The 13853-nt window shown below is 41.6% G+C and overlaps 1 protein-coding gene across 1 annotated transcript in view; it reads right to left on the bottom strand.

The window, feature by feature from the left end:
* Positions 1-13853, bottom strand: part of LOC138203125 (collectin-12-like) — a 42429-nt gene that overhangs the window by 12760 nt on the left and 15816 nt on the right. Inside the window, exons 3-9 of the mRNA XM_069157755.1 lie at positions 6688-6810; positions 4271-4357; positions 3072-4115; positions 2245-2817; positions 1973-2115; positions 1741-1850; positions 1595-1659 (exon numbers count right to left, since the gene is read on the bottom strand). Of these exons, the coding sequence (XP_069013856.1) occupies positions 1595-1659; positions 1741-1850; positions 1973-2115; positions 2245-2817; positions 3072-4115; positions 4271-4357; positions 6688-6810 (2145 nt within the window). The remainder of the gene's footprint in view (positions 1-1594; positions 1660-1740; positions 1851-1972; positions 2116-2244; positions 2818-3071; positions 4116-4270; positions 4358-6687; positions 6811-13853) is intronic.

Below are 13853 nucleotides of genomic sequence, written 5' to 3'. Positions count from 1 at the left end.
GTTAATTACATAATTTGATCATATTGATGGGCAGAGTCCTACCTTTTGTTCAAGCACTGATTTTTAGCTTTTATACGTTGGTTAGCTAATTAATACATACAAAATGAAAAGCTAGAAATAGATTTAAAAAAAAAGATGCAGATGAGCGTGAGCCCCATAAAAAAAAGTGTATCAATCAGAATGTTCCATTTCTTCCTCCATTTTTATGGGCAAACAAATAGTTTTAAACGCAATACCATCTGAATGAATCATGCAATATTTTATCGGAAAAGCTTCCACACGCAGTTTCTTTCACATTTTATTGTGGTATGAGTCCCGAACTGATCCATCAGAACTCAATGATTTAATGAAGGCATAATGAACCTTGAACCAGATTACACACTGCTACTCAGTCCTCAAGCATTATATAACATGACAAAGGTCACTCATACAATAATAACAACTGATTATGAAAATCATAAACATGTAACATGTTTCACATATTGTATTTGGCATAATGAATAAATCATCTTATAATGGCTACATTAGAAAACAGTTACATGTTAACTTCATATAAAACTCATACTGGCAGCCTAAAGTCTAAGAAATACTGCCCTTCATAACACAGCAGCACTGCTGACACTGAGCGTCTGTTCTCCAAAAGAATAAAAAAAACAATGACATCGATATTTCAGCTTTCATAAGGTGAAATTCACACTAGCTTTATTTTCTATTTAACATCTGAGGTTGCAGTTATTTGCTGGTGGTGAGGTGGCGCTCATTATTTTGTGCAGTTTATTTCAAATCACAGCTCTGGGTCTGTGAAGCATTTTACAGAATACAAAATAGTTACTCATTATCAACACCATAATCCTCTGATGTAGATTTTCTTTGTACGTGAAAAGGTTGAAAAAGCAGTCAAGAAATCAACCAATGTGAAACTCAATCCCAACCAACAACGTGTCTTTTGTAAAATATTATTTACAGATACACATGTACAACAGTGGCTGCACCGAATAATGACTTAGCATAGCCTAAATAAATGACTACAATCTTATTTTTCCTTAGGTACAAATTCAAAATCAATACAATAGTGGGATGGCTCTGTGCTTGTCTCTGTCTTTTGCACCATTGTAAAGTGCCTTTAAAGACAAAGATCAGTCCAAGTGTCAGAGACACTCGACTGGGCTGGCTTCATCAGAGTCCTCTCGTCATGTGGAGCTCCTCCACATGTCCTTCATCATAGTCACATCTTCAGCCTCACCGTCATCTTCTTCACCTTTCTCCCAGAGAAAGCTCACACTGCCTTAGATGGATGCTATAAAACCGGAACTTTCACTGTGAGGAGAAAAAGATGTGCTGATTAACTTACAGCCACAACAACAGTCATTTTTCACAACACTGACACAGCTGGTTTTGGTCTTTATATGAGATAGATGTGGAAAATTACAAAAATATAGAATTTTTATTTTGCACAAACAAACGCAAATATGAGATTTCCTAATTCAAGCAGGTCTGATGTGTAGAAGGTACTGACGGTCGGAGGAATGTTCACAGATAAAACCGATGCGGTCAGTGCAGTAGAAATCATTCCAGTTGGCGTTATGGATAAGACCGGCGCAGTCCTCGCCGTCTACATGACCATGAGTCCAATTATCAGGCTGGCCTGGCTTCCACTTCCTGACAACAAGCACAAGGACAATTAGCTTCAAGAAGAATCAAATCATAAATCACTTCAATACATTAATATGTGTGACTCACTTGAAAACGGGTATGGTTCCATCCACCCACTTCCAGACGTTTTCCTCCTCCCTGTCAGTGAGTCCCAGCCAGAAATAGCCTTTTCCTGCGATTGCATTTCTTACAAATAGCTACAAATAGAAGAGCAATAATCAAGATAAATAGTTCATAATAACCATTTTGCGTTAGTTTAAATTGTTCTTTAAAATCAATTATAATATTACAAATAATGTCTAGGTCTAATTTAATTTACCTGTTCCTCATTGTTATTGATAATGAGCATATGAGATGAGATGTTGGTACAGAACTGGTTGGCCTCGTCAAAGTTAAGTCTCTGAGCACCGGAGGAGAAGTAATAGCAGCTCTCTCCAAACTTTTTGAACTCGGGTGGACAACCTGGAAGAAGAATTTACCACAATGTTTCAGAAAGTAAAAAGAGGCAGTTTGGATTGCAGTTTGTATAAAAAATGCACTAACACCGGGCTACACGTCAGTGTCCTGCCGTTATGTAATCAGTGAACTCACCAGGCGTTGCGGTGGTGGCGACAGGCGGCTGGATCTGCCGGGACACGGAGCCCTGTGGTTCCTCTGCTGGTTTTGGGGATTCAGGTGGTTTGGTAGTTTCAGGGAACTGAGAGGCCTGAGTGGGCTGAGGTGGCTTTAGAAATGGAGGAGGTGCGACTGCAGGCACCCCTGGTAGCCCAGGAGGACCGGCAGGGCCGATGGGTCCAACAGGCCCACGAGGGCCCTCTAAACCCGCTGGTCCTGCTGCTCCCCTGGGCCCCTGTGGCCCTTGTGATCCTGGCATCCCTGACTGTCCATCCCTACCGGGAATTCCTGGAGCTCCAAGGTCACCTTTGTCACCCGGGTTTCCAGGGCGACCTCCAGACCCTCTCGATCCTTTAACTCCTGGGAGACCCCGAGCCCCGGCTGCACCCTTTGGACCTGTCCCACCTGGTGGTCCGGCGGCACCTTTCTCTCCTTTAGATCCAACCAAGCCCAACATCCCTTTGTCTCCTTTGTCACCCTTCTGTCCTGACTGGCCCACTGGACCCTGGGGACCTTTGTCACCCCTGGGACCTTTTGGACCTGGTGGACCTGAACAATAAGCAAGAGAGGGTTGACGATATGTGACAGGATGTTGTGTCACTGTTGAGGTCTTAACATGTTTACGCACTTACAAAGACATATTTATTTCTTGTGCTTGGGTAATTTTAGTTCAATTATTACTTTGCTGATTTAGAAGTGTGTCACAGGCATGTTGTTTATGACAGAATCAAATCAAACCAATCAATAATCCTACGATCTGAAACATTTCTCAGATGCCCACCCATTATTTGTGCTGTTCTTACCCTGCAGGATGGTGAAGTTGGTGATGAGCTGTGAGTGCTTGCTGTCCACCAGCTTCATCTCCTCCATCACGATGGACAGGTTGCTGACCTCCCGGTCCAACCTGGCTGCCAGCTCGTCCTGCTGGGCACGCAGCTCCTTGCTGTCTGCCTTGGCCTCTGTCATGGTACCATTAAGTCCCAGCAGCAGGTCCGAATGTCTCATCACCGTCTCGGCACAGGACCTCAGGCCGTTCAGGTCGGAGCTTATGACTCCCAGAATCTGGGCGGCAAAGCTCACGTTTCCTGTCACACGGTCCATGTCATTCTCGTGTCTGTCTAATCGTGCCTCCATGTCATCGAACTTCAGTGAGGTGGCGTTATCGTGGTCTCTCTGGTGGTCCATCAGCTCACGCAGGCTCTGGTCATGTCCCTCGGTTAGGGATGAGGTGTTCTGGATCTGGCTGGCTAGAGTGCTGAGCTGAGTTCCCAGGTCGTCCAGAGATTCTCCGTTGGACCTGGCCAGGGCCGAGTTGTTGGCTGCCAAAACCTGAAGGTTCTGGACCTTTTCCTTTAGCCACTCTGTGTCAGACTGGGTCTGTCTGGATGTTTGCTGCAGAACCTGATAGTCATTCTTTAACTTCTGAACTGCCTGGCCCGCGTCCTCAACCGTCCTCTGCAGCGTGCTGAGCAGATTGCGCTGCTGGGCCTGGGTGATGTTGAGCGCACCGATGCTAACCTGCGTCTGGCTCTGATCTTTGACCTGGCCCTGGATCTCGGACTGGAGCCATGCAGTGTCTGTCTGGAGGTCCTCAATCATTCCCCTGTAGGAAGCCATGGTCTGGTTGACCCCACGCAGCGAGGCCGTGTTGCCTTCCAGAAAACCCTGCAGGGACACATGGCCATTTTGCATATCATCTCCTGTGATCCGGAGCTCTTCCACCATATCAGTATTGCTGGTTGCTCTGAGGGCAATGTCTTTCAGTTGGCTCTGTAATGCTTCCAGATCTGACTTGAAAGTCTTGATTTCACTGGTGGCATTAACGGACTTCTCTCCTGTCTGATCGTCTGAAAAGGTGACATAAATAAATAAATAAATAATAGAAAAAAAAAAAACATGGTCAAATGTCTAACTCAAAACACACCTCCTTATACACAGCATCAAACATTTTTAACAGCTATTGAGGTTTGAAACTATCCAAAACTATCCGAATGAGACTCACCTAGTTTCTTTAAATCAGTCTCCACAGCGTTGATCTTTCCTCCATAATTCTGCATGCCCTCTGTGACATTGTCCATCCTCTGGACCACTGAGAAAAGAGGAAAGGCAAGTTTATTTGTACAGCACATCTCAGCAACAAGGTAATTTAAGTACTTTATGCATAAGAAAGAAACAAAGAAAAAGATTGATAGAATTGACTCAGTTGAGTTTCTGAACAGCAGAGGCCGCTGCTGTATTCACACCTCAGCAGTGATTAACTGGTATGTCAAAGTTTTGAGCACATGATGTTGAACGGAGTGAAGAGTTCCTTAATACTTTTGTAACCAGGCAACTTTGCATCTGTTGATGGATACAAATCTGAGTTTTCAGAGTAAATTCACAAGTTCCACTCGATGAATACAAACAATGTCAAGCACATAATGATTACCACACCAGCACACTCTTTTACTCTGGTTCCACTTTGTTTCTCTTTACATCTGCAAATAGAGTCCATGTCCTCTCTTCCACGGTTTGTTTTTCTGTCAGTGTGTGGGCGTTTAAAAAATGAACTGGAAGACATCCAAAGCTTTCATTGTTATCATTCCAGGAGTGACAAAAACACAGAACAATAACAGGCCTTCGGGACAAACAAAAACACACGGGCCCCGTTTCAAAGAGCTGTTGGTCAGCTGCTGAGAGTTAGAGTGTGCAGCTTGAGTGTCCTTTCATTTTCTGTTTCCTCAAAAATGATTTCATTTTCTTATTGTTTATTTATTGGAGATTACTAGAGGTAGCAGTGACAAAAATTAGGTATATAGAATTAATATAAATATAAATACCCCTAATCTTGAACACACCCTCTTATTTCCTCTCTATAGCTCTTTTCTCCTCCCCGCATTCCTGTATTGGAAAGGCATTACGAGTTACATAAGGTTGCTAATTTAAGTAAGGCTTACTGGCTGCCTATTGTGACGAGTTCTGAGCGATAGTAAGGCCGTTACTCAACATGAGGCCAAGCAGATTAACGCTGATCAATGCTCAAGCAGGACACAATGCTTTAACAGAATGGGTCATTTAAAGGCCGACTGCGAGTGAACTAAAAAGGAGGGTGGACACAAAAACCCAGCGCAGAATCCAAACTGCTTTGGTCTCCTCCAAACTCAAACTGTTTTGTCAACCTGTGGTTCATGAGACAACAAATTGCTACCAAGCCATAAAATCTCCTCAGGGTTGTTAAGCCACGGTAATCGCTGCGTGGTCATCTGGTAGACATTAAAGCCAAAGCATCAAAATCACATGCAGATCCAGAGCTGCAAAGTCAAAACAAACTTGACAGAACTTAAAATGCAGGATTCAGATTTCGATCTGAAAGTGTAGATGTTTGAATAAAGTCATTCCCTGTTGGGCGAGTGTGCTCTCTGTGGCCTGTGGAGCATGGAGGACTTCAGCTCGGGGATATTTTGACAGGTTTTCTACGATTGATTTAGGCCATAAATGTGTAAGATTGGACAATATACAAAGTGCATTTCATAACGATTGCGCCTGAGATATCTTAAATTCCTTTCTGTTTCTATCTAACATCTTTTGGACACTTCTCTGGTTCAAACAAAGAGAAGCAGCAAAAATGAGTTGCAGTAAATACAATGCTGCACAATGTGTTTCCTATCTCAAGCTTGAAGCTATGGCTAATCTCCCAAAAACATCAATTTAGTAGAGAGTAAACAACGGGAGAGAGTCTTCTGAAGTGGTAAAGCTCCAGCTGAACTCTCTTGACTTGGCTGTTTTCAGGGACGCAACCAGTTAGGTTTATATATATATAGGTTGCAAATGGTGGGCAGGAGATAAGGATGAAAAGTGACACATTTTAACATATTTGGCATATTTCCATTGTGATATTTGATTTGTGGCAAACATCAATGCAATTCTTTATGCTGAAGATCACAACACTGAAACTTGAGAAGTGATCATTTTACCAGGTGACACTTTTAAGTCGATGCACTTATGCCTAATTACTGTTTCAAGAGACAACAAGGCAGAGAATCTACAGCTTTGTAGGCAACTCTGAAGGTTTCACTAAAGTGATGCTTCGAGCCTAATGTTAACATCAGAAACCTAAACAATGCTAACATTATCTTCTTTCTGCTACAGAACCAAAGTATTAAGCAAATTATAATAAGGATGCGACAAGGCAAATTACATCTAACACCACACTGAAGCCTTGAACCTGCCCAATTAATGACTGTCTGCCTTCTTAAAACCTGTGGAAAATAGTAGATTGTAAAGACAGAGCACCTATTTGGTGAATGTGGGACTATATGTACTTACAAGTTGTGTAGCACAGCCACAGCTTTGAAATCTGTACTGTTGACATTTACAGCAGAAACATGGAAAAGTACAGTATTGTACAGGAAGGAGCTTTTAACTTCAGTTTTGACTCACCTTTGTATCCGAGGACAGCCACTGCTATGGTGAGCAGAGCACAGAGCACATAGAGGAGTGCAATGGCTGCCCTTAACGCCCAGTCATTTTTACACTTGGTGCACTCTGTACCCTCCTGAATTCCTGCAACATAAAACAGGTTCTGTGTCACGAATCAGTGTACAGTGAGGCTGCTTCATCTTAGTAACAGAGCACAATGTTGGGAAACAGTAGTAGCCCACATTGTGCAACTGGAGAGGGGAGTTAATAAACAATTTTTTTTTTTAAACAGCCAAAAGTTTTCATTCAAAAGTGAAATAACACGGGGGAGGTTGCTTCATTTCATAACTAAGTTTAGTTCTGCGTGTCTACGCTGTGCCTTTCTTCAGCCAAGTATCAATTGGAAACATTTGGGCTCATGAATAGGCAAGAAGACTCACGACAAGACTTTGAAAACAGCACATGTGTTATCCATACGACAGACAAACCTAAACACAACAGGACCATTCCCCCTTTTGTGTCATTCCTCATCACCATCCAATCTAAAACAAGAGGGCATTGACATTTTTGGTCATTCTTGTCACAGATGTTCACCACAACTTCCTAAAAATCCACAAAGTGATACAATGCTAAACATTATGCTGAAGGCAGGATGTTTATTTGACTTTATTAGAAGTGATTGTAGCCTCTGGCAAGCAGGGCAAGAGGGCAGCTGGTGATTTTTCACAACAGGCAGTAACGGTCTTTATGTAGATGGAACAAAACTTTAAATCTTATAAAACTTATATTGGATGAAAGAAAGTTACTGAAACTGTAACACTTAACAGGAGGTTCATAAAATAAAAGTCTTTAGTTTTAGAATGTTTAGATAGTTTTGTTTAAGATACATTTTTTTATTGATATCAAACTTGTTTTTTGTATCTGGAGAACCAAAAATGAAAAAAAAAAATGATGGTTTATAACAACTTGGAAAAACTTAAGTTTTGCTCATGGCCATTGGTTCTATTAATTATAATAACACTGTATTCTCCAAAGAAATTGTTGGGATCTCTGAACAGGGCGACATCGATAAAGATACGCTGTGTGCACAATTATTAGGCAAGTGAGTATTTTGACCATATCATCATTTTTATAGATATTTTCCAACTCCAAGCTGTATAAACTTGAATGCCTATTAGATTTAAGCATATCAGGTGATGTGTACTTGTGTAATGAGGGAGGGTGTGGCCTAAGGAGATCAACACTCTATATCAAGGTGTCCATAATTATTAGGCAGCTTCTTTTCCTCAGGCAAAATGGGCCAAAAAAGAGATTAAACTGACTCTGAAAAGTAAAAAATTGTAAAAAGTCTTTCAGAGGGATGCAGCACTCTTGAAATTGCTAAGATATTGGGGCGTGATCACAGAACCATCAAACGTTTTGTTGCAAATAGTCAACAGGGTCACAAGACACGTGTTGACAAAAAAAGACGCAAATTAACTGCCAAAGATTTGAGAAGAGTCAAACGTGAAGCTACCAGGAACCCATTATCCTCCAGTGCTGTCATATTCCAGAACTGCAACCTACCTGGAGTGCCCAGAAGTACAAGGTGTTCAGTGCTCAGAGACATGGCCAAGGTAAGGAAGGCTGAAACCAGAACACCACTGAACAAGACACATAAGTTGAAACGCAGACTGGGCCAAGAAATGTCTGAAGACAAATTTTTCAAAGGTTTTATGGACTGATGACATGAGAGGGACTCTTGGTGGACGAGATGGACGGGCCCATGGCCGGATCAGTAACGGGCACAGAGCTCCACTTCCACTCAGACGCCAGCAAGGTGGAGGTGGGGTACTGGTGTGGGCTGGTATTATTAAAGATGAGCTAGTTGGACCTTTTTCGGGTTGAAGATGGACTCAAAATCAACTCCCAAACCTACTGTCAGTTTTCAGAAGACACTTTCTTCAAGCAGTGGTTCAGGAAAAAGTCTGCATCTTTCAAGAAGACCATGATTTTTATGAAGGACAACGCTCCAACGCATGCATCGAAGTACTCCACTGCGTGGCTAGCCAGTAAAGGCCTTAAAGGTGAAAGAATAATGACATGGCCCCCTTCCTCCTCTGACCTAAATCCTATTGAGAACTTGTGGGCCTTTCTTAAACGGGAGATTTACGGTGAAGGAAAACAGTCCACCTCTCTGAACAGTGTCTGGGAGGCTGTGGTTGCTGCTGCACAAAAGGTTGATCATCAACAGATCAAGAAACTGACAGAATCCATAAATGGAAGGCTTATTACTGTTACTGAAAAGAAGGGTGGCTATATTGGTCACTGATTTTTTTTTTTTTTTTTTTTGGGGGGGGGGGGGGGGGGGGATGTCAGAAATGTTTATTTGTAAATTTTGAGTTGTTTGTTTATTATTCTCACTTTAACAGATGAAAATAAACAAGTGAGATGGGAAAAATTGCATTTTTCATTTAATTGCATAATAATTCTGCACACTAATAGTTGCCCAATAATTCTGCACACATAGATATTCTCCCAAGAAAGCCAAAACCTCACTTTTACTTTCTTAAATATTCAGGTTTGAGGTTCATTAACATTTTGGATTGACCGAGAGCACTGTAGTTGTTCCATAATAAAATGAATCCTCAAAAATACAATTTGCCTAATAATTGTGCACACAGTGTATGTCTGACTGGGCAAGAAAGTCAGATTATCACACAGATTATAAACAAACTAAATGTGTACACAGAGTAACTGTTGCTTTATTTGGAGGTAAAATATTAACCGCTAAATTTGTCTGAGATATGATACTGTAAGTGTTTACAGGAGACAGTATGGGTAAAAAGCTTCCCATTTACACCCCAGGTTTGTTTACAACCTGTCTGATAGACTGACTGCTTGTGTTTCTTGCCCTGTTGGATGGAAAAAACGGAAGCATTTGCCCTTTAAATATTTGAGTTATTGCATGGATTAAAGATCAATAAAATGCTCACCTGATTCATGCAGTTATTGATAAAGATAAGACCCTTTCGTATATATTTCAATTGGGCCTCAGAGTTAGAATCACTTTCAATTCTGAAATCATCTGGTCTTGTAAAATAAACAACTGCTTTCACTTGGCTTTCAAATGTGGCATTGAATATTTGTAAACAAATAAGTCATTTGTTTCCAGTTGCACAGCTGGATTGACATCTTCACGTGACTTGCTCCTTCAAAGAGCCCAAGAGGCCGAGCTGTGTCCCTTTAAGTCACGTCACCCGCGATGGGACTGAATCTGGAGCCAAACAAGGCTCCATCTCCTCCCCATCAGGGGTGGGCCGGGACCACCAGAGGGGTACTGGAGGTTTGGCCTCTCAGCTTTGGACCCACACATCTGTACAAACATCATGTGTGACCACCTCAAAGGGGCCCCAGCCGTGGACCCAGACATGGATATGCCGGCCACTGTTGTCCTTATGTGTATCGAAAGCCTCATGATGGGAGCGAGTGTGGGGAGCTCCATCATGAGAATCCCCCACTGGTCCTGACCGCATGCGGCTGAAAGGACAACATCACACCATGTAAACAAGCAGCCGAGCGTCTGCAGGTTCTGGGTCAAGAGCGAGGCAGGGGTACGTTTTCTCAGTTCATCAGAATTTGAGCTGGACAGTCGCGGAAGTATCATGTGTTCCTTTTTGTTGTTGTTGTTAAAACCCTTTTCTCTTCACTGAGGCGTTTTCCAAACAACATATTTCACAACTAAGATTCAAATTCTTTTTAATAATTTGTTTTAATTAAAATAACGTGTTATTACGACACCTGCTGTGCTACTTACTGGTTTGAATAGTCTTGTAACCAAGTAGTAGCACACAACTGGCTAATATTTTAAAACTCATAGCCAAACTTTCAAGTGCAAAAGACAAAATAACATGTTGTTCTACGTAATCGTGAACACTAAAAAGCAAAATGATGAGTCGTAAAACAAGATTTTGAATTTGCAAAAAGAAGGAGAAGAACTGATGAACTGCATTTGTATGATTTGTTTTACAGCAGCAATGGAAAATGCTGAGTCAGCTTTAAGATTCTGGCCTGACGATGTTGAAACTATTTGTCCATCATTGAAAAAAAATATATATGAATATGACCATACGATCCTTAACAAATGTGTCTGAAAGTATCTGGACTGTAGTCGCAGATGTGGACAAACTTTCAAGTTCTTAAGAGTTACCACCATTACTGTTTAGCACACACTGTGTTGTATAACCTGGCAGGAACAGGTTGCAAACCTCCGCCTGCCATGTTTTCCCCACAGTGACGCTTCCACTGAACTAACATGGAAACTCATTCTGGGCAGAGCAGTTGGTGACTCCTTCCAAGGTTGCAACATTTTCCCACTCTTCGTCACTGCAGTGTTTCCTTTTCTCATCCAAAGGATTTTGCTTAAACAACAATTCCGTCTGACACAGTAGTGATGAAGAGAAAACAAGGTAACTATTGAATAAAATAAAACTACTGGGTGAATCTATATCCATCCTAAATGTGGGGCAAAAAGTTGTTCTAAACACTTGTGGCTTTTTTTTTAATGATACAGTAGTTACATTAACAAAGGATATAAAGGCATGTTGAGGTAATCAACGTTAAGGTTGGAAAAAATATTTATCCTGGGGTTGACAATCCATGCACAATGCAGCAAAGTCCTTAACAATGAAATATGAGCAATCAATACAATCTTTTCAAACTGGCGATGGAAAAATCAAAGGGTCATGATAAATTGTACGCTCAATTTTGATAACAGAAAATCAAATAAAGCTTTAAAATCCAATCGTCACCAAGAACTTTATTTCTTCTTTGCATGGACTGCTTGCTGAGTTCTGTGTGACAACCCCCTGCATGATGATCATTAGTCAGCAAGTGTGTCATGTTTCATAGTCGTAGTACCGCTGTGACTTATTGCTTTCGACGCATAACCTACCACAGTACATAAACATGCTGACACATGCGTGTCGCGAGCTGACTGAAAACACATTGCTGAACCTGGTGCCGAACACGGGGAGAGCACTGAACCCGGTGAGAGCTGAGAGGCTGGACGGCAGCCAGGACGTTGCAATCAACAGGCTGGACTTGAGCCATATAAACCCCGAGAGGTAAGTAAATGCCAGAGAAGCCTAAAAAGAGCAGAGGTATGGTGGAGGATGGAGTGGCTCACATATTATTGCTGTCAAGTGAAAAGTTTTGGCCTGTTTTTTATGGGTTGAGCTCATGGATCACGACAAAAATAAATATACGTTCTCCAAAAATGCATGAACATTTGTCTTAACATGACTTTTTGCCATGGTAGCAGTGTGGCTCCAGGGACATCATTGCTTGTCTCTTGTGGTCCAGACTCACATCTCAGGCTGGCTGTCGTTCAAAGATTTTGGATAACAGTACCGCTAACTTGACTTTGACACCGCTTCCTTGTTGATACTTTTGTTTATACCAATTTTATGAAACCTATTTTAGAAAAAAGAAAACAACATTACACAGTACGTAACACATTTCAGTACAGATCTTCAGAGGGGGGAGAATTGTTTTCTGCAGCTACAGTTCACAGTTAAACACTTCAAGTTATTGTGAGACGCTGCAGTTTATCGATGTTCTCTCAACGCCTCCCATGAAAGGTACTGCTGGCGAGCCGCTAAAACATCGAGAAGCCTCCAGTCACTACAACAGAGGCAACAATGTAAGATTTACCGAAATCGAAACAAAAGCGATTCATATGTGAGCCGGACACCCAAGTAGAGGCTACGTGTGGTGAAAGCTGTGGTTCACTGACAGTTATACATTTTAAAATGGAAACATCTTGATATAGTCTGTGTAAATAAATCCGGTATCTAACGACAATACATTTTTTGATCGTCGATTGTAATGAAGCAATTCAGTCGATGCCACAAAAGCTTTGAAGCTCAGCACCCGGCCCTGGATGTATTCTCTGCTTACCAGAAAAGTTGCTACAGATATTCAGGGTGTCCAGAGTGAATCCTCATGACTTTTCCTCGAGTGGCGCCATAGATGTTGACATTTGTGGATTCAAACGAAATGTCTCAACAGCTCTTGGATGACCATGGTATTTAGCTTCATGACTTTTTATCCAGTACTTCAGTTCATGATCCAATTCTTGCAAAACTAATGACAACTTAGCATGCTAACTGTGCACAAAGCTAATAGTACTTGCTAAACACCAGCATGCTCGAATTGTCATTGCTGGCATGCTGACATTCAAATTTCTCCTTTTTAAAATCCCAAAGTGACTAGTTGGAGAAACATCTGAAGTGAACACTATGTAATTTGTACATGTAAAGTCAGTTCTGATAAATTACAGATGCTCCTCAGTGATTTATGTTGGCAGTGCTACTTAGAAGAGGTTTTGCTCAGTTGTAGATCAGTTTTATCATTGTTAATTCCTCCACTGTTGTGAAGAAAGACAGAGACAGAGGCAGAGGCAGAGGATCAGGAGAGAGAGGGGAGAGGAAAAAAAAAAGAAAAAAAAAAAGAAGCAGGGTGAGAAAGATTGGGGCAGTCCAGTGTGGTGTCTGTACAACAGCTGTATTTCATTTGGACTCTTGAGTCAGTCAATGAAAAAAAAAAGCCAACACTTATTCCACTATTCCATCTACCTGCCATTAGACGTGCCTGCATGCCCTGTCTCACTCCCGGCTGGCAGTGGAAATTTCCATGGCAACACAAAGAAAGCCTGTACCGACTAGGGCCTTTTTGTGTGAAGAGTCTTTGTGCAGTGTTTAATACTATGTTTTATACAGTAACTGGGTAGCTACCGCAGGAATTCTTTGACTTCACGGCCTTCCTTTTTGTGTTATATGAATGCTGAATATGGTCACAAGTCAAAAAACCAGAAGTCACACAGACAGGCTTCTCTACTCCACCTGGAGGGAGTTTGAGAGATTATAAAGCCATCAATGCTGCATTTTTCTCTCACATTTCCAGAGTGAATGCAAATATTTGTCCTTTAAGTGATTAAACTACTGTGTGGCATCCATCCACAAATGTACAAACTGTCACCACCACCATTAGGTCTAATTGTGGTTTGAGTTTCGTACTGAAAGAATTTGGTTGAAAATTGCTTTGACAAACCCCCAAAAAAAACCACACAAACAGAAGAATGTACAGTTTATCAAACAAACACGTACCACAATGAACCATTGAAGAGGAAGCATTAAAAACAAAGT

Source organism: Embiotoca jacksoni, unplaced genomic scaffold, assembly GCF_022577435.1.
Source record: "Embiotoca jacksoni isolate LCO1_2020_lvr unplaced genomic scaffold, fEmbJac1.0.p SCAF_22, whole genome shotgun sequence".
In the NCBI taxonomy this organism is placed as follows: Eukaryota; Metazoa; Chordata; class Actinopteri; family Embiotocidae; genus Embiotoca; species Embiotoca jacksoni.
Note: the sequence above shows the minus strand (reverse complement) of the source record. Positions and strands in the feature narration are given on the sequence as shown.